Source organism: Acanthochromis polyacanthus, chromosome 10 (assembly GCF_021347895.1).
Source record: "Acanthochromis polyacanthus isolate Apoly-LR-REF ecotype Palm Island chromosome 10, KAUST_Apoly_ChrSc, whole genome shotgun sequence".
Lineage (NCBI taxonomy): Eukaryota > Metazoa > Chordata > Actinopteri > Pomacentridae > Acanthochromis > Acanthochromis polyacanthus.
The window spans coordinates 38,154,633-38,182,596 of NC_067122.1; the positions used below are offsets into that span (position 1 = coordinate 38,154,633).

The following is a 27,964-nucleotide window of genomic DNA, read 5'->3' on the forward strand; positions in this document are numbered from 1 at the left end:
ATAAATCTTGTTATCTGTACTCGTGTCCCCCCCTCTAGTGTAAAGTGTAGTCCGATCCCACGTGTGAAGCAGAAGGAATTGCGTCTCATGTGGTTGAACTTTTCGCCATGAAGCTGTTTTAATAAACACTACAGAAGTCTCCGTTAGTCTCCGAAATGTTGTTCGGAAAAGAAGTGCCATGGCGGCGCCTGGAGGGCATGTCGTTCGGCTTGTACTCCGCCGAGGAGCTACGGTGAGAGAAAGCGTGGTTTAGCTTTAGCTGTGTATGCTACAGTGGACTTCAAAACAACGTGCAGGCGCATGGCTGCTTCTTATAACTGCACTTTGCTGGTCTAAAAAAGATGAAATACACATTTTAGCTAGGGGTTGCTGTCACTGTTGTATTTATTTAGTTTGCTTTAAACATGATGCATTTGTAGCAACTGTGATTAACAGACAGGTAAAGTACCTCTTAGTATGTATGATATTATTATTTATTGTTTTTTTATTAATCCCACGAGGGGAAATTCTGCTCCAGGGTCAGCCGCCGTACAGCGTCCCTGGAGAAGGAAGGGTTAAGGGCCTTGCTCAAGGGCCCGACAGTGGCCGCATTGGAGTTTGAACCACTGACCTTCTGATTAGTAGTCCATAGACTTAACCGTTGCGCCACATATGCGAGTTATTCACCTGTCTCTTTGGTTTTGTACACATTGTAATAAAGAAAATGTCTTAGATTAAACACTGAATACACACGTCTGGAAAATATGCTTGTTATTGTTCAATACATGAATGATATGAGAGTTTAAGGGCTGTTGGAAATCCAGAATAATTGTGAAAGAAGTACTAGTGCATTTTTGTTCTTTATATTATTTTAATAAATTAAGCTTTCTTACATTGTACCATCATACCATGTAATGTCAAATACTATGAGCCTTTACTGATTATATTTTTGAAGATTATGGCTCATAGCTCATGGAAGTCAGAAATCCAGAGTGTCAAATTATTGCAGTATTTCCTATGATCAATCAAAAGGTGGATTTACGACACATAAATATCTAACTTCTGAAAAGATTTACACTTGCTGAGAGGTTGGAGTTCTGCTACCACAAATTACTCTGTCTGTATGGCGTGGTAGTATTAAACTTTTTCACAGTGTTCTAATTCTTTGCACATTTTATCTCCTGCTCAGGAAGTTGAGTGTGAAGGCGATCACTAACTCAAGGTTCCTCGATGCTGTTGGGAATGTGGCTCCAAACAGCCTGTATGATCTGGCTCTGGGCCCAGCAGATAACAAAGAGGTAAAATAAGTTAAATTATATTGCAAAGGCCCCCACTCTGGCATGCAGTCCTTGTCATTGATATGATTGTAAATGAATTGGTCCACTTTTCTATAAAAGTCGCAACAGCAATCACTGTCAGAATCGGCTTTAATGGCCAAGTATACGTGCACAACATACAAGGAATTTGATTTAAGCTGTTGGTGTCACCCCCAGAATAAGGAAAGAGAATGATAGAAAAACTGTAGAAAGAACAACAGTAGTAGTAATGGTAGCAATAGTAATGTATACCAAGATATTTACAAAGCTAGAGAGGAATATATAAACACAGTAATGCAAAAATTATAGTTGCTGGAGTGACAATACAGTGCAAAAAGCAGACAATACTGTTCTTACTGCAAAAAATAATGTACATAATACGCTAGTGTAATGGCTCAGCTGTTTATTAGGGTGGTGACAGTGGGAAAGAAGCTGGAACAAACAAATTCCTGGGGAGGACAGGACCGAGGCTGCCATCTGCAGCGCCATCTTGCATTTTTAATTTTCGGTCTCAGCAGGTCAGACAGAGTTAAACTCATGTTTGCAAAATGAATCGTGAGTTGTAGCAGACTTGACTTCTCTACTGTGGCTCTTGATACACATTACAAACAGAGTGAAATCTGCCACAAAAACAGAATAAAACCACATAAATACATGTAAATAAATCCTTTTAACCTAAGTCCAAAAACTGAAGTTAATTACTGACAACATTTCGTCTGTGGTGTTTACAAAGTAGCGAGCCCTGCATCCAGAAAAGCACATATGTGTGTGAAGCTACACATCGAAATAGTGGACGACTGTCAACAGACAACTTCAAAATAAAGGCTTTTTCAAAATAAAAGTACATTAATAGTTCTGCCTTAAGGGCAACACACCATGGAAGTGAAATAAAGTTTAATAAAACGCACGGAACAGGTTGAAACACCAATGAACATCAGTCAGGTTGTAAAACCAGTGCAACACATTGTATCGTTTTTTGTAAAATGATTCATACATGCACAAAAGTCGTTGGTATTCATGACTTGTATGACGAACTGATTGATATCGTGATGCATGGACCGGCTTTGTTTACATTTTCTCTGGAGTTCAGACTTACGGTGAACATAGACTTACATCAGTCTGTAGGAAAGAACTCTGATGTAAGTCTAGGACCTCCTGTGTTATTTTCTTACCTTACACTTGATGTGTTGTCCGAATTCACCTGCTTTAACTTCGTTAGGCTGATGAAGTCGCCAGTGTTTCTTGTTCAATCCTTAAAAAGGGCGTTAGGTTCTCTGTGTTTGTTACAAATCAGCAAAGACTGTCTGTACCATGACACAGATGAAGTCTGTTCAATGTTACTCTCTGTAAAGCTCAAGTTACAAGAAGTATGCTGTATAAATTCTCTAACATATATTCATTTTTTTTTCTGTTATTGGTTTTACCAGGTGTGTTCAACCTGCTGTCAGGATTTTAACAACTGTCCAGGACACCTTGGACATGTCGAGCTGCCTCTGCCTGTCTACAACCCACTGTTCTTTGATGTGAGCGTTTCATGGACACATACATTCTTGTAAATTAGTGTTGTTTGGTGATAATGTGGCAACGTTAGGTCCTTAATGTTTGACCCTCTGCCTTCCATCAGAAACTCTACCTGCTGATCCGGGGCTCTTGTCTGGCGTGTCACTCGTTAACGTGTCCCCGAGCTGCCATCCACCTGCTGCTGAACCAGCTCAAGTTAGTGGAACATGGAGCCATGCAGGAGGTCTACCAGTTAGAACAGCTTCTCAACCAGGTGAGGTCGTACTTGCTGAAGCGAATCGTGGAAGTTGTTGGTCAGACAGTGGCTGTGTCCGAAATGGCATACTAACGTACTACTCATACTAAGTGTGACGTCAAAATAAGTATGTAGTGCGTTCACATTAGATAGTATGAAAAGATTGAGTACGCGACAAATACCCGGATGTATACTATATCCGGAAAATTTTTAAGTATGCGCGGTGACCACACTCGTCATACTCAACTGCCCCATAATGCTTTGCGAGCTATCCACCGAAATGCAAGCCTCCGTGGGATATGTGGCCGGACCGCGGCGATTTTTATTTTATTTTAAGTGGTTAAGTAGTCATCCTAATCACCCCACAGATTTGAGAAATAGGCGTTTTCTGATCAACGTTTTAAATTTGTCAGACGCCTCACAACGTGCTACTGAATGCTAGCAGCTAGTTGCAGCAGCTCGCTTTGCATACAGAACAAGTAGCAGCCATCTCCAGTAGCCTGCAGCTACAATTGAAACGATTCGCATAATCTGGCTAATAACTGCATGAGGAGTGCCGGCTTGAAATTGCGACATTAATTATGCGACTGTTTGTTAGCGTAAAATCGACCTGAAGCCGGCATTCAGCCGAGATATTTGATAGCCGTACTTCCGGTTTTTGTCGTTGGAGGTTTGAAATGCATTATGGGAAACGGAGTAGTATACTACAGTGTGAACGGTCGGCATTCTAATCATACTTATAGTACGTAGTATGCAGTATATACTCATTGAGAATGCAGTATGTAGTACGTTAGTATGCGATTTCGGACACAGCCAGAGTGTTGCTGAAGGCAAAGCAGTAACTATGGTGGATGTTGTGCAGATGAGTTGGATAACATTAGGTATTTCCATAATGAGAATCACTGGATTATGGGTTGGTTAGGTTCCATGTGGATTCTTTTTAATTATTAATTAGTTTGAACTTTTTGTGTGTTAGCAACTGGAGGAGAATCCTAGAGCTACTGGGGATGACATCGAGCTGTGGCTGAGGGAGTTCACAGACGCCGTAGTTGGGGAGAAAACTGAAGCTTCTGCAAACGTGAAGCCTGTAAGTACACATTTCCAAACGTGTTCTAACCCGTGTTATGAATCACATGAAACTACACGTACAATATAGTGTTGTATTGTCAATCTGTTCGACTGTACTACAAGAATAGAAGATGTGATTTTCTGTCTGTTTTTGTCAGATTAAACATTTGGTTGAGAAGAAGTGCAGCCTGATAAATGAGTTTTGGAGTGTCCAGATGAAAACCAGGAAGTGCCCTCACTGCAGGTAGCCTAACTGTTCATTCTCATTCAGTGCTGGTCTAAAGTGCTGTTAAAGTCAGAGCTTAAAGGGTTGTTTGGTTTGTTTGAAAAGTATTTACTCATAGTCGGCTTATTATTATTTATATTGGATAGCAGAGGGTCGGTCACCAGTTTGAAGAAGCACAGACTAGCATGGAAGCTAACCAATGAAAATGAATGCTCATCTACATAAAGAATCCCTGTTTAAGTATATATTATATTTACAGTATTTTCACTGCTTTACCTTAAGCTCAAGGAGGAATTAAAGCTGTTCTATCTGCAGAGACACCAAACTCAAAAACTGGAATTTGGCTTCAACTTGTTTTTTTGTGTGTGCTTTTCTGATTTTGGTGTTTTTATGCATTAGTTTGGATCTGATCCAACCCTAAAGTTAACTATGGTGTTTTCATTACACATGTGTATCTGGAGGCCTGTTTAAAGCAACTTCATGAACGTTTTCTGTTATTCAGACACACACAAGGACGCCACAGGGAGATTAATCCACAGTAAACAGAACATTTAGAAGTGTGCAGCTTTGTCAAATTCAGTGCTTCCTCCTCAGTGGATGCCACTGGCCTAAATGGCTGCCACAGTGAAGGTGTAGTTCATGGGCCCCACAGTGTCCCAACATGACCTGTGGGGATAAATAAGTCCTACACACAAATGTTGCGTGTGTTGTGGGCTGTTCTGTTAATTAATTAATCATTAATACTGCTTTGTGACGCTTCAGTCAGCATTACCTCGTTGAGCTTTTCTTGCTGTGATCACGTTCATTGTGTGTGTAGAAGCAGCAGGTCAACAGTCCGTCGTGAACACAACAGTAAGCTGATCATCACGATGCCATCAGGAGCACAAAGCAGCAGCGGCAAAACTGATGGTAAGAAAACATTTAGACGTTCATGTTTCACGTGTCCAAGTACCTGCAGCTTCAGAAAATATAGGAAAAAAGATAAAACACAAGCAGATCCATCAGTTTGACAACACATCTGCAGCATGTGAGGAAGAAGACTGAATGCTGTCCAGGTAGATAAAACACAGGCGTTGCATGTCTTTTAGTTATAACTTAGTACTTAGTTTTGCCACGTGGCTTTTGTTATTATTTTATTGGTACATGAAGGGGAAAAAAACAGACGAGAAGGAACCCTGTTATGTCTTTGCTTTTGCAGTACTTCTGTGCAGTCTGTAACTCTGAACAAATACAGAATGCCTACCTCTATATGCTGTCTGTACGTACAATAAATAGATTTTTCCTCTCCTTGCAGAGGATCTGATGGCTGGAAAGAGAGTCTACCTGACTGCCAGTACAGCCAGAGAACACGTCAACAAGCTGTGGGAGAAAGAAGGTGAGCAAAACATCCAGTCAGCATGTGCTTAAAAGGGAACCGTTTCAGGGCCAGATTACCTCGTGTTTTTCATTTAAAGTTGAATATTTAAGTGAAACATTGTGTCCTTAGAAGGCCCACATGTAACTTCATTAGTTATAAATGTCTGAAGACAGTAGTAAAAATGTGAAGTTGATGTGTTTTTACTTATTTTTGTCATCAATTTTTTCTTGAAGTGCTTTAAACTGGTTTTAAAAGTTCTGTGAACGCAGTGTTAATCTGTGCCCTTTTATATTTTTGGCTGTAAAAGGGGACTAAATTTGAAATCTAAACCTTTTTTCCTCTCCTGCTTTCAGGTTTCTTTCTGAAGTGTCTGTTCTCGGGGCTGGAGGGAAGCACTGGATCAAAGAAGGGAGACAACGGTTTCTGTCCAGACCTGTTTTTCCTGGAGCTGCTGCTGGTCACACCTTGCAGGTACAATAAAAACATGGACACTGGTATATCATTAAAAGAACCACAGGTGGCATTTAGACTGACTAATTAAAAGAAACGGCATCCTTTGTAATGTAGAATTGCACTGCGACATAAATCGCCATTCTTTAAATATGAGTTCCTTGTGACACTATACAACCTTTCCTGTGGAAGTTAAGCTTTATGTTGAATATGTGTGATGTAAGGAGAGGCTGTGACCCTCTAATCTGTCAGGTATCGTCCAATCAATCGGCTGGGTGACCAGATGTTCACCAACGGTCAGACAGTCAACATGCAGGCCGTCATGAAGGACTGTGGAGTCATCAGGAAGCTGCTGGCTCTGATAGCGGGGGAGAAAAACACAGAGGAGGCAGAGGTAAGAGGACGTCTAAAGAAAGCAGCTAATGTGAATAAATCCAGCTGTAACGTCTTGTTTCTGTGACACAGACGTAGTTGAACATTTAACATGCCACCCTGGTGGATCTTATTTTGTTTCAGGCTCCAGAAGAGACAGACCAGACTTTTCTAGCTGCGGTGCCTGGACGTACATTAACAGATAAACTCTACAACATGTGGATCCGCCTGCAGAGCCACGTTAACATTGTTTTTGACAGTGACATGGACAAACTGATGACAGAGAAATACCCTGGAATCAGACAGGTACACATATACTGTTAACAAGACGCTGTAACTGCGTCTGTTCACTACCTTCTGCAACACTTACTAAATAATTGGCTTGATCTGCAGCATGATGCAGTTCATCATAAAAACACAGCCTTGTACGAAGATAAGCATTATTTAAATAACCTTTATATTATCTTTTCTATAAAGATATACCTGTTGTGTCCTCTCTCATGCTAGATCCTTGAGAAGAAGGAAGGATTGTTCCGGAAACACATGATGGGCAAACGAGTGGACTATGCTGCCAGATCTGTCATCTGTCCAGACATGTACATAGGAACCAACGAGATAGGAATACCAATGGTACGTCTGACTCTCGTTCAGGTTTTCCCAAAAGACCAAGTAGCTAACCGTCTCCAGGAGAAATCTAAATATTGTGATGACTGATCACCAGAGATCCAGCGATAAAACAAACTCCTGCCTCTTTTCCTGTCTTCCTGCAGGTTTTTGCCACCAAGCTGACCTACCCTCAGCCAGTCACTCCGTGGAACGTGAAGGAGCTTCGTCAGGCCGTCATTAATGGACCCAACGTCCACCCCGGAGCCTCCATGGTGATAAACGAGGATGGCAGGAGGACCATCCTTTCAGCTGCCAACCTCGCACAGAGAGAGGCGGTCGCCAAGGAGCTGCTGACACCTTCTCCAGGTCCACATAAGATGCCCATGAAGATAGTAAGTCAGGTGATTGTGATCGCAGTGTTTACAGATATAAACACTTTCTAACTTTTCTGTCTTTTTTGTCTGTAGGTGAATCGTCATATCAAGAATGGAGATGTTTTGTTGCTGAACAGACAACCAACTCTGCACAGACCGTCCATACAGGCCCACTGTGCTCGCATCTTACCAGGAGAGAAGGTAACGTCTCATCTCTGCAGCAGCTTTTACACTAGAAAAAATGCTCCTCTCAAAACAAGAAAAAAAAACTATTTCAAGGAACTTTTACCTTGAAATAAGCGAAAAAATCTGCCAATAGAACAAGTGAAAAATGTGATATTTCAGTTTTTCACTCAAAAATAGATTTTTTCTTTCATGTAACCTCCTAATTTGAGATGTTTTAACTCTCCTGTTGTCCTCATTTACGGACACCAAAAAATATTGTTTCCTTGTCTGAAAAAAATCCAAAAAAATCAGGCAAAAAATTCCCCAAATTTCTGAAAATTTGGAAAACCTTTGGGAAGAAAATTCCAATAATTCTTTAAAATTTTCCCCTAAATTTTTATTTAAAAAATCCTCCAAATTTGGCAAGAAAATTTCTGTAAATATTTTCAAAAAATTAAAAAAGTCTTCCAAAAAAATCCTAAAAATATCTAAAGTGATTCCATGTATCAGTAAAACTTCTAATATTTTCTTTCAGAAAATTCACATAAAAATCAACTAAAATCCAGTGAAATTCACTGGATTTTAGTTGATTTTTATGTGAATGTTCTTAAGAAACATTTTTAACATTTCTTTTTTTCCACCAAAAAATGTTCAGAAATTTCCCAAAAATGTTGAAAATGTGGACATCAGAAGTTTCACTGTGAAAATATATATATTTTTCCACATTGTCAAACTTTAAAACGGGTCAATTTGACCCACAGGACAACAAGAGGGTTAAACATATTTTGAATTTTCTTGTAAAATTCAACTCAAAACAAAATAATTTCAAGATTGTTTGACATAAGATGTTTAAGATGCACTGTCTTAAAACCAGTCCCTCCATCTGCTGAAATGTCACTTGTTAAGTGAATTTGTCTTAAATCAAGTGGGATGAGACATTTTGACTAAAAGTAAGACAAACAGACTTGGTGAGATTTTGAATTTTTGCAGTGTGTTACTGAGCCCTATTCACAGATATGAGGGATAACTAACTGTCCTTCATCTCACAGGTTTTAAGGCTCCATTATGCCAACTGCAAGGCGTACAACGCTGACTTTGATGGGGATGAAATGAACGCTCACTTCCCTCAGAGTGAGCTGGGCAGAGCAGAGGCCTACATGTTAGTCAGCACTGACCAGCAGTACCTCGTCCCCAAGGTGTGTATTCATATGCAAACTGTACTGAGTGTAACACGGCTTGGCACAGTCCTATACTGTCAGCTGATTGGGTTTCTAAGGTTTTAGACTGAATTAAAGTTAAAGATGTGGTGTTTGGTGGTGTTTTCATTACACATGTGTATCTGGAGGCCTGTTTAAAGCACCTTCATGAACATTTTCTGTTATTCAGTCACACACAAGGACGCCACAGGGAGATTAATCCACAGCAAACACACACAAGGAGGCTATTAGGAGATTAATCCACAGTAAACAGAACATTTAGAAGTGTGCAGCTTTGTCAAATTCAGTGCTTCCTCCTCAGTGGATGCCACTGGCCTAAATGGCTGCCACAGTGAAGGTGTAGTTCATGGGCCCCACAGTGTCCTAACATGACCTGTGGGGATAAATAAGTCCTACACACAAATGTTGAGCATGTTGTGGGCTGTTGTGTGTTCAGTCAGCATTATCTAACCAGTAACTAGAAGTGGACAGTTGCTGAACACCAGTTAAGTTCAAATGAAAACTTATTGTAACGGGGTGAATTCTTCCTGAAACAGTCCTAGTTGTATTTAATTGTACATAAGTCAGACTCTGCTTTGATAAGATAAGTTAGTTTAATGTTCTCATGGTATGCTTCTAAACCTTCGGTCGTAGGTTTGACCCCTCTATGATAATGTATACTCTTGTTTCTGATCCCGTATTCATCACTGAGCGATGACAACCTTCTTTCTGTAGCCTTCACTTTCATATAAGGGTCAATGTATAACTGAGGGACTTTGTAAGTCCATGGGATACATCTCACATACATTTTTATTAAAAATTTAAAAAGTAATGTTATTATGGTCATATTTTTACAAATTCCAAAATTATTTATTATGGAAACAATCACTTATTAATAAAATGCCTGGATATATCACTAAAATTTCAGGTAAATAACTGAATTGAATGATAAATTAATTAACAATCACCTTCTAATGAGCTAAACAATAATGAAATGAGTTTATTCAAAAATAGTTTTGATTGTGTTCTTATTAAGTTGTGATAAGCGTGACAGATATTTATTTTTTGGCAGTATATCAAATTTTACATGGAAAATAACAAACTGTATCTGTGTCCAAGAAATCACTTTCAACTTAGTTATCCATTCCAAAAACACCTCTCCAGGAAGTGTGTTAATTCCAGATCACATGACCTGCTCCACATGATGTCATTTCCTCCTGAAGAAAAGACTGGAAGACTCCAAGGCTTTCTGAGTTATTTAATGTAAAGTAGTCAACAGGTTTACTACAATGTCTTTATAAATAACTTTCAATTTTACTGAATTGTATGTATAATTTCTGTAAAAATGTCATGTGGTGTTTGGTTACGTTTATTTTTGGCCTGAAAACAGCAAAAATATCAACTATGATACAAAAAGTCCCACAATTACATACTGACCCGTTACACACACTGATCCTCACTCAGTTTTTTCTCTTTTCCCTCTTCAGGATGGTAAACCCTTGGCGGGTCTGATCCAGGACCACATGGTGTCGGGAACAAAGATGACCATACGAGGCTGCTTCTTCACCAGAGACCAGTACACTGAGCTGGTGTACAGAGGACTGACTGACAGACCAGGCAGAGTGAAGCTGCTGCCTCCAGCCATCCTCAAACCACAGCGACTGTGGACAGGAAAACAGGTGACTGGACTCCATTAGACATGACCATGAGAGTGGAATTTGAAAGTAAAAGAACACAATGCTATCCATGTACTGAATTCATGAATTATTGTGGTGTTTGTTTCAGGTGGTGTCTACGCTGCTGCTGAATGTAATCCCAGAGAAAGCGGTGCCTCTTAACCTGGTTGGCAAATCAAAAATCCCCAGCAAAGCCTGGATCCAAGTCCCACCACGAGCTGCTCCAGGATACAAACCGGACAGCATGTGTGACTCACAGGTACGAACACGCACAAGGTGGAAAGACCGTCCACCTGTTCCCCAGTGTTCACTGGAAAAAAAAGCCCCTGTCTCAAAACAAGAAAAAAAACTTATTTCAAGGAACTTTTACCTTGAAATACGTGAAAAAATCTGTCAGTAGAATAAGGGAAAGATGTCTTGGTATGATTTCTTAAAATAAGATGTGATATGTAGAGTATTGAGATCTTAAAATAAGCTGGAAAAACAGATTTTATGCTTTATTTTACCAGGATTGTCAAGCTGAGGTGTCTTAAGATAAACCAGACATGCTAAAAACAACAGCAGTTTTTCACTCAAAAATAGATTTCTGCTTTCATGTAACCTCCTAATTTGAGATGTTTTAATCCTCTTGTTGTCCTCGTTTACGGACACCAAAAATATTGTTTCCTTGTCTGAAAAAAATCCAAAAATCAGCAAAAGAATTCCCCAAATTTCTGAAAATTTGCAAAACCTTCAGGAAGAAAATTCCAATAATTCCTAAAAAGTTTCCCTTACAAAATTTTGTTTAAAAAATCCCCAAAATTTGGAAAGAAAATTCTTGTAAATATTTTCAAAAAATGAATAAAAATGTTCCAAAAAGATCCTAAAAATATTTAAAGTGATTACACATATATCAGTAAAACTTCTAATGTTTTCTTTAAGAACATTAAAAAAAAAAATCAACCAAAATCCAGCGAAATTCGCTGGATTTTGGTTGATTTTTATGTGAATGTTCTTAAAGAAACATTTTTAACATTTCTTTTTTCCACCCAAAAATGTTCAAGATTTTCTAAATATGTTAAAAATGTGGACATCAAAAGTTTCACTGTGAAAATATATTTTTTCCACATTTTCAAACTTTTAAACAGGTCAATCTGACCCGCAGGACGACACGGGGTTTTAACTTATTTTGAGTTTTCTTGCAAAATTCAACTCAAAACAAGATAGTTTTAACATTGTTTGACTTAATAAGATATTTAAGATTCATTGTCTTAAAACAAATACCTCCATCTCACTGAAATGTCTCTTTGTTACGTGAATTTATCTCAAATGAAGTGGGATGAGAAAATTTGACTAAAAATCACACAAACAGACTTGTTAAGACTTTGAGTTTTTGCAGTATTGTGCTGTGTTAGATTGGTTTGTTGTGCTAAAACTTTAAAAATGCACTGCACTATTTTGGACGACAAGTTGGGCAGAGTTTGGTGGAATTATGCATTGAAGAAAGTCCAAAGTGAACTCTTCTTTTTTTTTTGCCTGTTTCCCAGGTGGTGATCCGTCAGGGCGAGCTGTTAGTTGGTGTTCTGGACAAAGCTCACTACGGCTCCTCGGCTTACGGTTTGGTCCACTGCTGCTACGAGCTGTATGGAGGGGAGACCAGCGGCAAACTGCTCAGCTGCCTGGCTCGACTCTTCACCGCCTACCTGCAGCTGTACAGAGGCTTCACCCTGAGTAAGAACCTGGACAGAGTCACAAAGGCATTTTATCTCCTGCAGCTCCAACATTAGCAGCACTATTATCAGCTCATGCTATGTCAGTTTTTCAGTGTAACTACTGAAGACAGAAGAGGAGTATTTGCTTACAGCTTGTCTCTTCTCTGTCCAGGTGTGGAGGACATTTTGGTGAAACCGGGCGCCAACAAGCGGAGGAAAAAATCATTGAAGAATCATTGAAGTTCGGCACCAAAGTGAGTTGAAGCAGCAGCTTATTCTGGTGAAATCAGACGTCTCACTGTGTAATGGTGTCTGTAGGCCTGTCTGCAGCATCCTCATGAGCATTTTCTGTTATTCAGACACACACAAGGAGGCTATTAGGAGACTATTCCACAGTAAACAGTACATTTAGAAGTGTGCAGCTTTGTCAAATTCAGTGCTTCCTCCTCAGTGGATGCCACTGGCCTAAATGGCTGCCACAGTGAAGGTGTAGTTCATGGGCCCCACAGTGTCCCAACATGACCTGTGGGGATAAATAAGTCCTACACACAGGTGGAGAGTAGTGTTGGTGTAACGTGCTGTAACTGTTTTAACTGTGTTAGGTGCAGTAAACTTGCCTGTATATTTAAACCTTGTTAATACAACCAGCCGTGTGCAAGAGCAGCTACATTTACTGGTAATTGGTCCTTTTTTCTGCAGAATTATCAAGATTGTGTCAAGTCAGATTCACCAAAAACTTAACTGTGCAACTTGTCATAAATTGCTAATAATGCCGTACTCTGATATCTGTTTTGCCCCATTTTAGAGCATTACCACAAATGCAGAAACCATTTGGTTTCTGGAAAGAAAAACTGGATTTGGAGCCATTTTGAGCATTAAAAAAAAAAAAAAATTCAAAACTAAAAGGTTTGTTTTTGTTGGGAGCCAGTCCAGAAGTCATGCTGTTGACAAAGGAAACACAATGATAAAATCTGAATATATTTATTAGTCTAATACAAAAAAACAACAATAATTAGTAGAACATTAATTTATTTTCTATAGTAATTTGAAAAAGTAAGTTGTAGAATAAAAAGCACTTATTTTAAAGCAGCAGTTCCACAACAAGTCAGTGGTTTCTGGTTCAAAAACAAAAAAAATCTGGTGTCTACTCAGTAATTATCAGTAATTCATTCACAAAAATACTGAAAAAGAGTAAAAGCACCTCCACAGGCCTGTAAATCAGCAGAAAACTAAAACAAACATCCATGTTTTAGACCAGAAAAATTAAAAAAGTTACAAGTTACGTGTGGCAGTGACCATCAACAGGGCAGAACTACAGAGAATGGTTTGTGTAGTTAGAGACTGACAAACTGTTTTTCAACAAAGCGATGTATTGCTAATGTGAGACTTAACAGACGACATGCATGATATATATACTATGACAATGTAGTGTATTTTAACGACCACTAGAGGGCCGCAAAGTCCAATTATTTGCAAATTCTGCACAATGTGAATTTAAATACATCCTGAAAGACAGTACTAAAGCAGTATAAGTCATCTATTCTTGTAAAAATGCCCTTTCTGTTACTCAGGCCCTGCAGGTAGCGTTCAACCTGCCTTCTAATGTGGATCAAGCTGAGGCCCAGAGTCGCTGGCAGGACGCCCACCTCAACCCAGACCAGAGAGACTTCAGCATGGCCGACCACAAGTTCAAAGAAGTAGCCAACCAAGTGAACAACGATATCAACAAGGTAACCTGCTGCTGCTATGTCCAGTACCACCACACCAAAAACTACTGAGGATCAGTGCAGTGAATACCGACTGACAGACAGCTTCTTTTAACACATATTTTCTTCATGGTGAAAGAGAGTCAAAAAATAAGGGTGGTTCCACCTCAGGAGGTCTCCTAGGAGACCAAGATATATTTTAGGAAGTGTAGAAATAGACATTTGGTTTACTCAGTTCCTCTGTGATAGCTTCAGTCCTCTGGTTTCGCTGTAAGTTGAACTGAAAGTTGAGAGCAAAAGCAAATGAAAGAGAAAGCAACAATGAGAGGACCGAACATGTTGGAGCGGTTCAAACAAATAACCTTAGAGTTCACTGTCAAACTTCACAAATGATAAATGAATGTGGTGACACAAGATCAAAGAAGAGATAAAACTAATTTGCTAGTAGTTTCACCTACAGTGGCTTCAGAAAGAATTCAGACTCCTTCACTTATAGCACACTTTGTCTTGTAGTTTTAATTTTAAATGTACAAAGCTCCCATCCTCCAGTCCCTCCACTGGCTCCCTGTGCACGTCCGTATTGATGTTAAACTTCCTTTATTTGTTTTGAAATGCCTTCATGGTTTGGTCCCCCTGTACCTGTGTGATCTGCTGGTTCCCTCCAACCCATCTCGCTCACTGAGGTCAGCAGATCAAGCTCTACTAGTGGTGCCTAAGGCCAAGAAAAAACTGAGAGGTGATCGTTCTTTTTCTGTGGCTGCTCCTAAACTGTGGAATGAGCTCCCGCTAAATGTCAGACTGTCTCTCCCTACTTTTAGATCTCTTTTGAAAACATGTTTTGTAACTTGGCCTATGGCTCAGCTTAGAGCTGTCTTTTACTGTGTAACCTGTGTCCTATGTAGGCTTGGGCGGTATACGGTATTAGGGTAATAACGTATACCGCCGGTGTTTAAAAATAGCAGCGGTATCCGTTCCAATACCTTCATGAAAAAAATGCAATGATGTGTGGCTCCGTTATGAGAGAGGAAGAGAGAGCAGTGTGTGTGTGTGTGTGTGTGTGTGTGTGTGTGTGTGTGTGTGTGTGTGTGTGTGTGTGTGTGTGTGTTCTTGTACTTGCTACATGGTGAGTACCATTTTCTGCATTTAACTATCAAAGTGAGGACATTTTTACAAAGTGAGGACATTTTGGCCGGTCCTCACTTTGAAACAGCCATGTTTGAGGGTGAAGACTTGTTTTTAGAGAACAGGTATGAATTGAGGTTTGATTAGGGTTAGGGTAAGGATTAAGTTTAGGCAATCAGTTGTGATGGTTAAGGTTAGGATAAGGCTCTAGGAAATGCATTACGCCTATGGATGTCCTCACTAAGATAGAAGTACAAATGTGTGTGTGTGTGTGTGTGTGTGTAATTCGCAATAAAGGCTGCAGTATTCTTCAATAAGGCCGGGCTCCTGTGTCTTTGCCTTCTACGACTGCTGAGGAAGTGAAGGGGGTTAACACCGAAGCAACAGCAATAACTTCAGCCCTGGAGAACTGTCCTCCCCTGGGCTTCCTGACCACGGTCGGGAGCTGAGCAGGAAAGGTTAACATAAGGATTAAATATTAAATAAAAGTCATTTAATGCCTAAAATTGATTCTCTGTCCAGTAGCACTTATGTGTGGTTGAATTTTCAGTTTTACTTAAACAGTTATGTTTTAGCCTACTTTTGGAGACTTTCCATAAAGTTTATGAACGTGACGTCGTCACGTGACAGCGCAGAGGAGAGAGAGAGGGGGGAAGATGGCACATCCTGCACGGAGTGACTTGGTGTCAAAAAAGAACACAACTTCTGTAGTTTGGGAGTATTTCGGGTTCCAGGCAAACGAGAAAGGAGAGCCAGTAAATACTGATGAAGCAGTTTGTAAATTCTGCAATCAAAAGGTGATCGCGAGAGATGGAAACACCTCTAACCTGAGGACGCATCTCCGAATCAACCACCCACTCACTGCTGCCAGTATTCCATTTCCGAACGTGAAGGCACAAGCCAGTAACAGTAATAGTCACGGTAATACTGTATACCCCAGTAAAATGTGAAGGAAGTTTGACGGTATCAAAATTTGGATACCGCCCAAGCCTAGTCCTATGTCTTATTTTTATACTCGCACTCTTTGTATTTTCTCACTGTGCGCAGCACTTTGGTCAACAGTGTTGTTTTTAAAGTGCTTTAGAAATAGCATTGGATTAGAAGCTGACAGTTCCTCTATCATTCTGCACTCATACAACTACACAGAACGTGTCTGTGAAGGTTCTCAGTCATCCAGGTCATCTTAAGGTGAAGGGTTTAATAATACCTCATTGGGGGTAAACACCTGCTGTTGAAAGATTTCTTTAGTCTTTCAGTAAATACCATCAGCCTTAATCCCACCTTCACCTCTAGTGGTTAAATACCTGGGACTCTCCAAACTAGTTTTAGAACTGAAGAAGCCGCTCAGATGAGAGGCGAAACATCTTCAAGATCACAAGAATGAGTCCAGTTGCCTGAACTGAACCCTTCAACGATACAGAACCCACAACTGGACTTCTCTTGAAGGTTCTTGAAGATGTTTCACCTTCATCCAAGAGGCTTCTTCAGTTCTGACTGACTGATGGGGAGTTACAGAATAGAAAGTCACTCCAGGTTACATGACTAAAGGCCTGTTAACAGCACAGGACTCGCATGCCTCTAGGCCTCTAGGTGTGAACTGTTGTTAAACGGGTGGTTCTACAAAAATAGCAGCAATCATTGTGCAGGGACATGCCAGTTGACACAAAGGATGTGAATCTGTAGTCAGGAGATGTTAATGACGGCAAAAACATTCTGAAGTTGTGCCATTGTTAGCATCTTAAATCTCTGCTGACTTGGCAGATTGACATTAGCTATGTGACCTGGAATGAATTCCCAATCAGCCAGTTAGAACTGAGGATGCCTCGTGGATAAAAGATAAAACATCTTTCTGTTGAAGCTCCTACGATTACCGTGACCTGGATGACTGAGAATTTACACAGACAACATTAGGAATAGTTACGCGTTTAGTAAGAAAAATCAAAAACTGAACTCTTTCTTTTCCAAAATACTTTGTAGAAGCTCCTTTGGTAGTTTGGAGTCTTCTTGGATAAGCTGTTACAGGCTTTGCTTTGTTATTATTGGATATTGAGTGTAGCTTGAATGGAAGTGTGCCAACATTATTCAGTTAAAATTAAAACTCCAACACGAGGCTACAGAATAACGGGGTCTGAACACTTTCTAAAGAGACTGTGAATAACAACAACCACAAAATTCATGTCTCATTTTTATTCATTCATTTCACCAGTTCAGTGTATAGGTTTTACTTTGTTAATGTGTCCATGTGGTGTCTGTTTTTAATATGCTACATGGCATATCATGAGTGAAGCAAACAGTCAGCATCCTTCTGCTTCCACCTTTAAACTGCAGTTTACTGAGGACAGTCTCAGAAATGCAGATTCAGATTCATGGAGTTTCATACGTAACAGATGTGAGGAACGATCCTGTTCTTTCTGTAAAGTTATTCTTCTGAGTCTGAATGCAGTTCAAACATGTCAGGATGAATTCTTCCAATATTACAGCTTGCCATTGTGTTCTTTAGAATAGTTGAAGAGTGTTTGAGCAGAGTTGGAGGTGAGTTGTTGTGTTTGAGCTGCAGCTGTGGAGTGATGTTTGTGTAGAGAGGCGGCTTCATACAGTTGCATCTAAACCATTTTGAGTCAGGAAGGAATTATTTTAATAGAAAACAATAATGCATGTTGCCCGTATTCAAAGCTCTCTGTGCTGGTGTCGATGATAATGATGACTTGTATGTTTGTAGGTGTGTATGCCAGCCGGTCTGCACACCTCTTTCCCAGACAACAACCTCCAGCTGATGGTCCAATCAGGAGCCAAGGGATCTACAGTGAACACGATGCAGGTGAGCCTCCCCACATTCACCTGTACTGCTCTCACATATTACTGATTTAGCATCCAGCCTCTAAAACATCAGTCTGTGAAGCTACAAATTCCCTGACTTTAACTGTGTGTGTTTCAGATCTCGTGTCTCCTCGGTCAGATTGAATTGGAGGGCCGGAGGCCTCCTCTGATGCCTTCTGGCAAATTCTTGCCTTGTTTCCAGCCGTACGATCCTGCACCAGGTGCTGGAGGCTTTGTTTCTGGCAGATTCCTCACAGGCATCAAACCACAGGTACATGAAGAGAGCTGTGTGTTTGTGTTGGGAGGAGATGTTTGTTTTAAAAGTTGTCTTCCTTTTGGAGCTCCTGTTGAGGACTTGGAAGAGAAATGGCTCACAAGAACACACTCAAGCTCTAGTGAATGCTTTTCATCCACCTATCAGTCCCTCCAGGATTTCGCGGGCGTTTTTCGTGATTGTTGCATCCGAAAATGCTTGAATTTGCGGCAGCTTTTCTAAAAAATTGCGATAAAAGTTGCCATGTTTTCAGCTTATTTGTTGTGATGAAACTGCGGGAGACAGTGACAATTGCTAAAAAGCTGCATTTTTTCCAGCTTGTAGAACATGTTTCAACACTGTAATTGACAATATTTATTCCGAAATTAATTATTTAACGTTCCTACCCATTTCCAAAAAAGCTGGCACACCATGGTGGGACATTAGCAGCAGCCAGATACTGGTTTAGCATGACATGGTTGGTAGATTTAAGGCACAAAATGATAAGTTACTAGAGAGTGAATCATATTTGGACATATCTGTCAGTGGCTCCAAAAGTTAATTTCACTTCCTCTCACACACGTGTTCATACACACACACACTCACAGCTTGTCACGTCAACTAACAAGAACAGCACCGAGAGAGCGCAGTCCTCCACAATCCTTAACAAATCTGTGGATCCAAACTTTAAGCCGTATCACTGCCGAAGTCTAATCATTTGGTCCTTGTGTCATTTCTGACCGACCCTGAAAATTTCTTTCAAATCCCTGAGTGTTTTGTGATGTGGGTAACAGAGAAATGATTCACACACGCTGATCGTCACATGACTCCGCCGTGTTCTTTGGTGGAATAATTAATCTAATTTACCTTAATTCTTTCAGCGCTCTAACGGATCTGGATGCAACAGCTTCCATCATGGTGATTTGTCTGGTCTGTTGTCCGCTCATTTCAGCCGTTCTAATATGTTTGGTGTTTTTTAAAAAAGTGTGTATCAATCTATGATTTTTTTTTTCCTTTTTTTGTATTCCACAGTATTGCACGGGTGTAAAACAGTTTAGCTCCACTTTGGTGAAGAACATCAGTGAATTAATTGTTTATCACGGTCTTCAGCAGTAATTTTTGTTGGTAAATGAGAGACATTAGTACCGCACGTCTGCATCTTCAAACCAGAAACAAGGAAGTGAATTCGGTGACGTACGTGCATTAGGTTTGTGCTGGGAGCTGCTATGATTGGTGGAACTCACGGGAGGTGGGCCAAAATTGCGGAAAAGTTGCGGTGATTGGACAAAATTGCAAGACCCTGCAAAATTCGCGGAGATTGGTTGAATTCCCGCGATCGCAATATCACAAATTCCTGGAGGGACTGAGTAATGCCGATCTATCTACACAGAACAGAGAATTACACGGTGGAAATATGCTTTAGGCTTTGCTCACCTGGATTTGCAGTAGTCTATACTATTCTTCCTGGCAGATCCTCCTAAGCTCCATCAGATTAAATGACAGATGTCTGTAAACTGCCATCTTGTGATGTATCTGTGTTTCAGACTGGAATTTGGCAGTTTGACTCAGGGACGGTCAGAGGCTTGTCCTGAAGCCACTCCACTTCTGTTGAGTGTTTGTCATCCCAGTTTGAGGTTGCTGAACTCAGCAACAGGTTTCCTTCAAAGATCTCTGTGTATTTGGCTGCATTTAATCATCTTATAGTTCTAACCAGTCTTACTGCTGCTGAAGAGCCTCTCAGTGGCATGATGCTGCCCCCACCATGCTTCACAATTTACAATTCACAGATTCCTTTAGCAGACGCTTTTATCCAAAGCAACGTACATCTGAGAGTAGACACAACACAAGCTAAGTAGGCGAGGCAGGAATCTGATCTCCTATGCCAAAGTGTCACCACTGATACTGTTCACTGCAAAAACTGAAAATCTCAGCAAGTCTGTTTGTCTTATTTTTAGTCAAAATGTCTCGTCCCACTTGATTTCAGATAAATTCACTTAACAAGTGACATTTCAGCAACATGGAGGGACTGGTTTTAAGACAATGCATCTTAAATATCTTGTGAAGTCAAACAATGTTGAAATTATCTTGTTTTGAGTTGAATTTTGCAAGAAAACTCAAAATAAGTTTAACCCTCATGTCGTCCTGCGGGCCAAATTGACCAGGTTTAAAGTTTGAAAATGTGGAAAAAAAATTTATTTTCACAATGAAACTTCTGAGGCCCACATTTTCAACATTTTTGGGGAATCTTTGAACATTTTTTGGTGGGAAAAAAGAAATGTTAAAAATGTTTCTTAAGAACATTCACATAAAAATCAACCAAAATCCAGAGAATTTCTCTGGATTTTGGTTGATTTTTCTGTGAATTCTCTTTAAAATATTAGAAATTTTACTTATATATATATATATGTGTGTGTGTGTGTGTGTGTGTGTGTGTGTGTGTGTGTGTGTATGTATGTATGTATATGTAATCACTTTAAATATTTTTAGTTTTTTGGAAGATTGTTAGTAATTTTTTCAATATATTTACAAGAATTTTCTTGCCAAATTTGGCAGATTTTTTTTTAAATAGAACTTTTCCGGGAAACTTTTAAAGAATTATTTGAGTTTTCTTCTTGAAGGTTTTGCAAATTTTCAGAAATTTGGGGTTTTTTTGCTGATTTTTCGGATTTTTTTTTTCAGACAAGGAAACAATATGTTTTGGGTGCCTGTAAATGAAGACAACAGGAGAGTTAAAACATCTCAAATTAGGAGGTTACATGAAAGCAAAAATCTATTTTTGAGTGAAAAACTGCTCTCTCTTTTTTATTTTTAGCATATCTGGCACCTCAGACAAGACACCTAAGCTTGACAATCCTGGTAAAATACAGCTTAAAATAAGTTTTCCCAGCTAATTTTGAGATCTCAAGATTCTAAATATTATATCTTATTTCAAGAAATCTGACCAAGCCATTTTTCACTTCTTCTATTGACAGATTTTGGCAGATTTTTTTCACTTATTTCAAGGTAGAAGTTCCTTGAAATAACTTATTTTTTCTTGTTTTGAGAGTTGCATTTTTTCCAGTGTATTAGATGCCTTAGAGTACGTGCATTTCCACAGATATCATGCTTGGATTTCCGCCCAAAGATTTACATTTTGTCTCATCAGATGAAGGATTCTTTTTCCTTGTGCCGTCAGAGTCACTTCAATGCCATCTGAAAAACCCCAGTAAGCTGCCATGTGCCTTTCGTTCATCGTCGCTGCCATCAAGCTGCTCTTGTATAAAGAAAGGCTTCTTTCATTCTCAGTTATTGGGGCACTGTGCTTTTGGCAACCCTCCAAACTTTAGAAATGGTTTTATACCCCTGCCTGTGTCTTTGTCTTGCCATAATTCTATCACAGAGGCCTGTAGAGAGTTCTTGGACTTCATGGCTCATTTTTGTCCTTTTAGAGATGTCTTCCTTTCTTAAACTGAGTCCAGTTCAGTTCAGTTTGCCTCAGGTGGACACCAGGAAAGTTGCAAACAGGACAAACCTGAAAGTTTTACAACAAAGACAAAAGGAGAGTCTTGCCAAATGCTCCCAGGACATGCTGTGAGGTTGAGTGTTGATTGAAAGGAACGCTACCAGATTTATGTATTTTCAATGAAGTCTACAACACAACAAATAGCGCAAAAAGTGAAGCAGCCTGAACACTTCATGAAGTACCACTGCTCTGATTTCTCACCTTTAGCCCTTATAGTTGTTTCTGAACACTTATGTCACCATGCTTTTCTTTCCTTTACTTGTGTGCAGTAACGTTGTTGTTGTTGTTTTCAGGAGTATTTCTTCCACTGTATGGCCGGTAGAGAAGGGCTGGTCGACACAGCTGTGAAAACATCAAGATCAGGATATCTGCAGAGGTAGCGTCAACTTTATACGAGCTTTACTGTGGATAACAATGCAAATGTTGGCAGATTTTAGTCAGAATTTAGTTTGAGCATGACTGAAATCATGTATATATTGGTGTCAGGGGCAACCTTTAAACCAAATGTGAAATTTCTTTGATCCAGCTGTGATCCCAGCTGCAGAAAGTACAGACACGGTTGAGTCGAGTTCAACCAAAACCATTATTTAGCATGGTTTTTTGGGGAAATGGTTTTTCCTTGTGGCATTTAGGATTTTTTGTGCCATACGTAGCTGAACCAGTCCTCTGCTTATCTTCTTTCCTCTTTCACATCCTCTCCTCTCCAGATGTGTGATTAAGCATCTGGAAGGCTTGGTGGTGCAGTACGATCTGACAGTGAGGGACAGTGATGGATCTGTGGTGCAATTCCTGTACGGTGAAGATGGATTGGACATCCCCAAGACTCAGTTCCTGCAGCCACGACAGTTTCCCTTCATAGAGGACAACTATGAGGTATGATGTTATGATCCAACCTCTAGGGGTTGGCTGGATGTAACAAAATAACCAGATGTTATTGGTTTAGGTTAAGGGATTTATTGCTTAGTAGTAAAAGGAACGAAAAAGTGACAATAAACTCAAGACGAGTGGGTGTTGCCAAAACAAAGAACGGAATAAAACATAACAAAGGCTAACAGAGTTCGAAACTGAGCTAAACACAAAGAAAACAACTAAACTCCCTAGCCAAACAGAACTACAGAAGCAACACCCACCATCAGGAACAAAAACTAATACAAAAGGTGTACAAAACGAACTAAACAAAACTGGTGCCTCTAAATAAGTGTACATACTGAGCACAGTTCACGAAAGCTCAAAATACAAAGTGGCTTCTACACACAGTTGGCAGACTACGAATTGGAGCCTCAGTATCCACTGACACATCGGGCTCCACACTAAACTAAAGCCAACAGCAGAAGGTCGAAGTTGTCAGTAGCACCCACCACTAGTGCTTCCAGACCGAAAGACCACACAGAACCACAATACGAAGAGAGGCACCAGGGTGGACTGGTCAAAGTACCAGCCACCAAGACTAATGGCATGGTGGGGCTTTATGGTTAACAGGTGTGGTGCCTGGCTGCCTCTGGTTGGTCGGAGGAGGGGCTGCTGGAGGGTGGTCCAATCAGGACGGCCGGAGGGCGGGGAGAACCAGACTGGAGTGCAGGTCGTCATCAGCTCTGTCGTCAGCTGAAACGGCTGGCAGCTGGGGTTCCAAAAGCTCTGCACAAAGCCCCAGCTGAACCCACACACAAATTACTCCCAAACAAAAGGCCCAATAAAGCACCACCTCAAAACAAACGGCACACCAATACTGGTGGCCGTAACATATGACGAAACGGAACACTGAACGTCTCTGACAGCGTCAAATTATAAACCCATATGATAAAACTTACTTTGTTTTTCCTGGTGCCAGATGGCGACGTGTCTCTTTGGCTTAGCTGAGACGTATTTCTTATTATTATCTCTGATTCTGCTTTCAACTTTTCAGTCCTACTTTGCAGATTTGCTATAGTTTGGCAGCTAAATGGAGCCATGATACTTTAGCTCAGACGGTTTGGCAAATGATGCGAGCTTAACCTCACGCATCTGATAAACCAGTTGTGCACTGGGTTTAAATTGAACCTCAGATGTGGTGATATTTTGCCGCATCTGTGGTTTTCTCAGGGGTAACGTTGACACAAACTGTCATCGAGATATGTTCACAACATCAATACTGATTATTGTATGCATTTCTTTTCTCCTTTCATTAACCCAAACAATGACTAAAATACATTTTCTTTCATGCTTTTAGGTCTACTCTAGCCTATTAGCAGGTGTAGGAAACATGAAAGATAGCAATTTACAAATACATTTGACGTTTCATGGGATTTCCTTTCATGCTGTCAATGAATTTTCTCCAAAACCACCTCGCAAATCAGCTGGTTTGTTCATTTGGCTTGATATTATGCTTAAAATGCTGTTGGAAGATGTAGGAATACTTGAGATAAACTGGCTACCGTGCCTTGTGAAAGTATTCGGCCCCCTTGAACTTTTCAACCTTTTGCCACATTTCAGACTTCAAACATAAAGATATAAAATTTTAATTTTTTGTCAAGAATCAACAAGTGGGACACAATCGTGAAGTGGAACGAAATTTATTGGATATTTTAAACTTTTTTAACAAATAAAAACCTGAAAAGTGGGGTGTGCAATATTATTCGGCCCCCTTGCATTAATACTTTGTAGCGCCACCTTTTGCTGCAATTACAGCTGCAAGTCGCTTGGGGTATGTCTCTATCAGTTTTGCACATCGAGAGACTGAAATTCTTGCCCATTCTTCCTTGCAAATCAGCTCGAGCTCAGTGAGGTTGGATGGAGAGCGTTTGTGAACAGCAGTCTTCAGCTCTGCCCACAGATTCTCGATTGGATTCAGGTCTGGACTTTGACTTGGCCATTCTAACACCTGGATACGTTTATTTGTGAACCATTCCATTGTAGATTTGGCTTTATGTTTTGGATCATTGTCCTGTTGGAAGATAAATCTCCGTCCCAGTCTCAGGTCTTTTGCAGACTCCAACAGGTTTTCTTCCAGAATGCTCCTGTATTTGGCTCCATTCATCTTCCCATCAATTTTAACCATCTTCCCTGTCCCTGCTGAAGAAAAGCAGGTCCAAACCATGAGGCTGCCACCACCATGTTTGACAGTGGGGATGGTGTGTTCAGGGTGATGAGCTGTGTTGCTTTTACGCCAAACATATCATTTTGCATTGTGGCCAAAAAGTTTGATTTTGGTTTCATCTGACCAGAGCACCTTCTTCCACATGTTTGGTGTGTCTCCCAGGTGGCTTGTGGCAAACTTTAAACGAGACTTTTTATGGATATCTTTGAGAAATGGCTTTCTTCTTGCCACTCTTCCATAAAGGCCAGATTTGTGCAGTGTACGACTGATTGTTGTCCTATGGACAGACTCTCCCACCTCAGCTGTAGATCTCTGCAGTTCATCCAGAGTGATCATGGGCCTCTTGGCTGCATCTCTGATCAGTCTTCTCCTTGTTCGAGGTGAAAGTTTAGAGGGTCTTGGTAGATTTGCAGTGGTCTGATACTCCTTCCATTTCAATATGATTGCTTGCACAGTGCTCCTTGAGATGTTTAAAGCTTGGGAAATCTTTTTGTATCCAAATCCGGCTTTAAACTTCTCCACAACACTATCTCGGACCTGCCTGGTGTGTTCCTTGGTCTTCTTGATGCTCTCTGCACTTTAAACAGAACCCTGAGACTATCACAGAGCAGGTGCATTTATACGGAGACTTGATTACACACAGGTGGATTCTATTTATCATAATCAGTCATTTAGGACAACATTGGATCATTCAGAGATCCTCACTGAACTTCTGGATTGAGTTTGCTGCACTGAAAGTAAAGGGGCCGAATAATATTGCACACCCCACTTTTCAGTTTTTTATTTGTTAAAAAAGTATAAAATATCCAATAAATTTCATTCCACTTCACGATTGTGTCCCAATTGTTGTTGATTCTTGACAAAAAAATACAATTTTATATCTTTATGTTTGAAGCCTGAAATGTGGCGAAAGGTTGAAAAGTTCAAGGGGGCCGAATACTTTCACAAGGCACTGTAACTGTTGCACTAAAGAGGCTGATAAACTCCAGTTAGACTGTGGAACTAGATCAGATGGTTTATGCAAAATATCAGAGCTGATAATGCAAGCCAGTTTGGTCACTTCTGGCTATGACCTCAATACAGTATTTGGGTCTATCTTCATTTTATAAAAATGCAAATAGATTCACTTTTAATGGAATTGTTAAATACTGGTGCATGTTTATTTACTGTTTTGTATTCTGTCGAACGATTTCAATAATAGGCCTACTGTTTAATGTCGGTAAGTAGTCTGTGATTGGTGTGAAGGTATTTGAAGAAGTTACTGATCCTCATTTGCAACCAAGCTGCCCATGAAACCACAGAAACCGTTCCCACATAACCAATCACAGTTCATCTGGTTATTGTTAGCGAGAATTTCCTCCAAACTGCAGACACAGTTTCACTCAGCTACTCAGGATGTTGTCAAGTGGTGTGAACACAAAGACTTCAGAGTGAAGTGAAGATAAAGACTTTACAATGAGTTAACATACTGAAAATGTGCAGCCTTGTCAAATTCAGTGCTTCCTCCTCAGTGGATACCGCTGGCCAAAATGGCTGCCACAGTGAAGGTGTAGTTCATGGGCCTCATGGCGCTTCAAAATGGCCACTGGGGATAAATATGTACTGCACACAAATAGAATTATTACAGTTTCCAGGACTAGTATAGAAATGTTCACTTTGTTGCACACATCTGAGATTTAATAAAATACATATTTAGCTTACAATTGTGCAAACAATCAGGCATGTATTCATTTATTAATTTAAATTGATAGGTTACCAGCAGAAATAGCTGAAAATAATGATTTGCTCTTTCGTCTGTTCTTAGATTAGCATAAATACTGTTAGCTAGGCAAACTGTTAGCCTCTCTCCAGAGGTAAAAAAACAAGCCTGCTAGCACATCTAAAGCAGTTTATCTTGATCAGTAGCTGTGTAAGTATTTTAGTCAATGTTCCAGCAATGTTAAACTGAGCAGGCCTGTTTTTGGAGTGGTTCACAGAGTTAGTAGTCTAGTTTCTTAGTAGCGAGTACTTCAGTAAAAGCTGCATGGCATATTTTGTGGATTGTCCCGAGAAACAAAAGCTGTCTCTGGAAAGAGACGAGTTTTTCCTGAATTTTCTAAATGTCATTTTTAATGTTGTACCAGACCAACAGAGTAAATTCCATTTACCTCTATTTCCAGGAACTTAGTAAAAAAAAAAGCAACTGGACTTCTCTTTTGGGAAGTTCAAGATAGTTTAGCTTTCAGATGTGAGAGGCATGGAGTTTGCATGTTCTCCCTGTGCATGCGTGGGTTTTCTCCGGGTACTCCGGCTTCCTCCCACAGTCCAAAAATATGCTGAGGTTAATTGGTTACTCTAAATTGTCCGTAGGTGTGAATGTGAGTGGGATTGTTTGTCTGCGACAGACTGGCGACCTGTCCAGGGTGTCTCCTGCCTTCACCCGAGTCAGCTGAGATAGGCTCCAGCACCCCTTGCAACCCTAGTGAGGATAAAGCGGTTTATAGAGGATGGATGGATGTAAGAGGAGTCCAGTTTCTTTTTTACTGCAGTTCTTTGCCATTATCATGACCTGTGTAGCAACATGTACAGAAATTAGCCTCAAAGGGCTGCACCAAACAATGTATGAAAAAAGTGTCAGCTGCAACACACCTAATGATAGAAACTACACCGAATGATTAAAATTGCACTCGTTAATTTAGGGCCACCATCAGTGTCAAAGAGACTTTGATGACAAAGAAATTGATCAGTGTGTTTTCTGAAAGTCTTAGCTTCTGATTTCATTCACCTCCAGTTCCCAAAACAAAAACTACATGGTTGAACCAATGATAATTATTTACAAACAGTTATTAACTAATACTACAAACAATCAATAAACAACAACAGACAGTGAATAAATAAATGCAGATAAACTAGTGGACTGTGATCGTCACAGCAGTTGGTGGAAAGGTGATGAATTTACAATTACTTTGAAACTGGAAAACCAACTGTAATTTGTAAATTCACTTGTTTAGCAGAAGGAAAGTGATACTTGCGTAGCCTTTGTAGTAGTGAGAGGAAGGCCGCTGCAGGATGTGGAGCTGTGATGATCTACTGGATGACTTGGTTCAGGAACGCACAGACAAAGAGGCAAAGGAGGCATTTCTCTGAATTAATTCTTAAGCCCAGCTGCATTTTCCTAAGATACCCTTACAAACCCCATGCAGGGATGTGATTTTTTTCCGCGAATTCGCAGAATTCCGCTTTTTTTTTTTACGTTTCCAAAAAAAAAATTCGATTTTTT

At 40.1% G+C, this 27,964-nt stretch overlaps 1 protein-coding gene and 4 non-coding genes across 5 annotated transcripts in view; all 5 read left to right on the forward strand.

Annotated features, from left to right (window-relative positions):
- The first annotated feature begins 55 nt into the window (after nt 1-55).
- Nucleotides 56-27,964, forward strand: part of polr1a (RNA polymerase I subunit A) — a 57,473-nt gene continuing 29,564 nt past the window's right edge. Inside the window, 25 exon segments of the mRNA XM_051954947.1 lie at nt 56-232; nt 1,169-1,277; nt 2,723-2,818; nt 2,920-3,069; nt 4,028-4,138; nt 4,278-4,363; nt 5,163-5,254; nt 5,640-5,720; nt 6,056-6,173; nt 6,405-6,546; nt 6,669-6,830; nt 7,032-7,154; nt 7,295-7,522; nt 7,598-7,705; nt 8,719-8,865; nt 10,353-10,544; nt 10,651-10,800; nt 12,068-12,251; nt 12,405-12,446; nt 12,449-12,486; nt 13,804-13,962; nt 17,780-17,878; nt 17,996-18,148; nt 21,926-22,008; nt 22,340-22,505. Coding sequence (XP_051810907.1) covers nt 156-232; nt 1,169-1,277; nt 2,723-2,818; nt 2,920-3,069; nt 4,028-4,138; nt 4,278-4,363; nt 5,163-5,254; nt 5,640-5,720; nt 6,056-6,173; nt 6,405-6,546; nt 6,669-6,830; nt 7,032-7,154; nt 7,295-7,522; nt 7,598-7,705; nt 8,719-8,865; nt 10,353-10,544; nt 10,651-10,800; nt 12,068-12,251; nt 12,405-12,446; nt 12,449-12,486; nt 13,804-13,962; nt 17,780-17,878; nt 17,996-18,148; nt 21,926-22,008; nt 22,340-22,505 — 3,096 coding nt within the window. The 5' untranslated portion in view covers nt 56-155.
- LOC127535950 (small nucleolar RNA SNORA5) lies at nt 4,906-5,042 on the forward strand. The gene has a single exon (XR_007944896.1). It is a non-coding gene; the product is annotated as a small nucleolar RNA SNORA5 (small nucleolar RNA).
- Nucleotides 9,154-9,290, forward strand: LOC127535958 (small nucleolar RNA SNORA5). The gene has a single exon (XR_007944903.1). It is a non-coding gene; the product is annotated as a small nucleolar RNA SNORA5 (small nucleolar RNA).
- LOC127535951 (small nucleolar RNA SNORA5) lies at nt 12,650-12,786 on the forward strand. The gene has a single exon (XR_007944897.1). It is a non-coding gene; the product is annotated as a small nucleolar RNA SNORA5 (small nucleolar RNA).
- LOC127535952 (small nucleolar RNA SNORA5) lies at nt 26,183-26,319 on the forward strand. Its single transcript, XR_007944898.1, has one exon. It is a non-coding gene; the product is annotated as a small nucleolar RNA SNORA5 (small nucleolar RNA).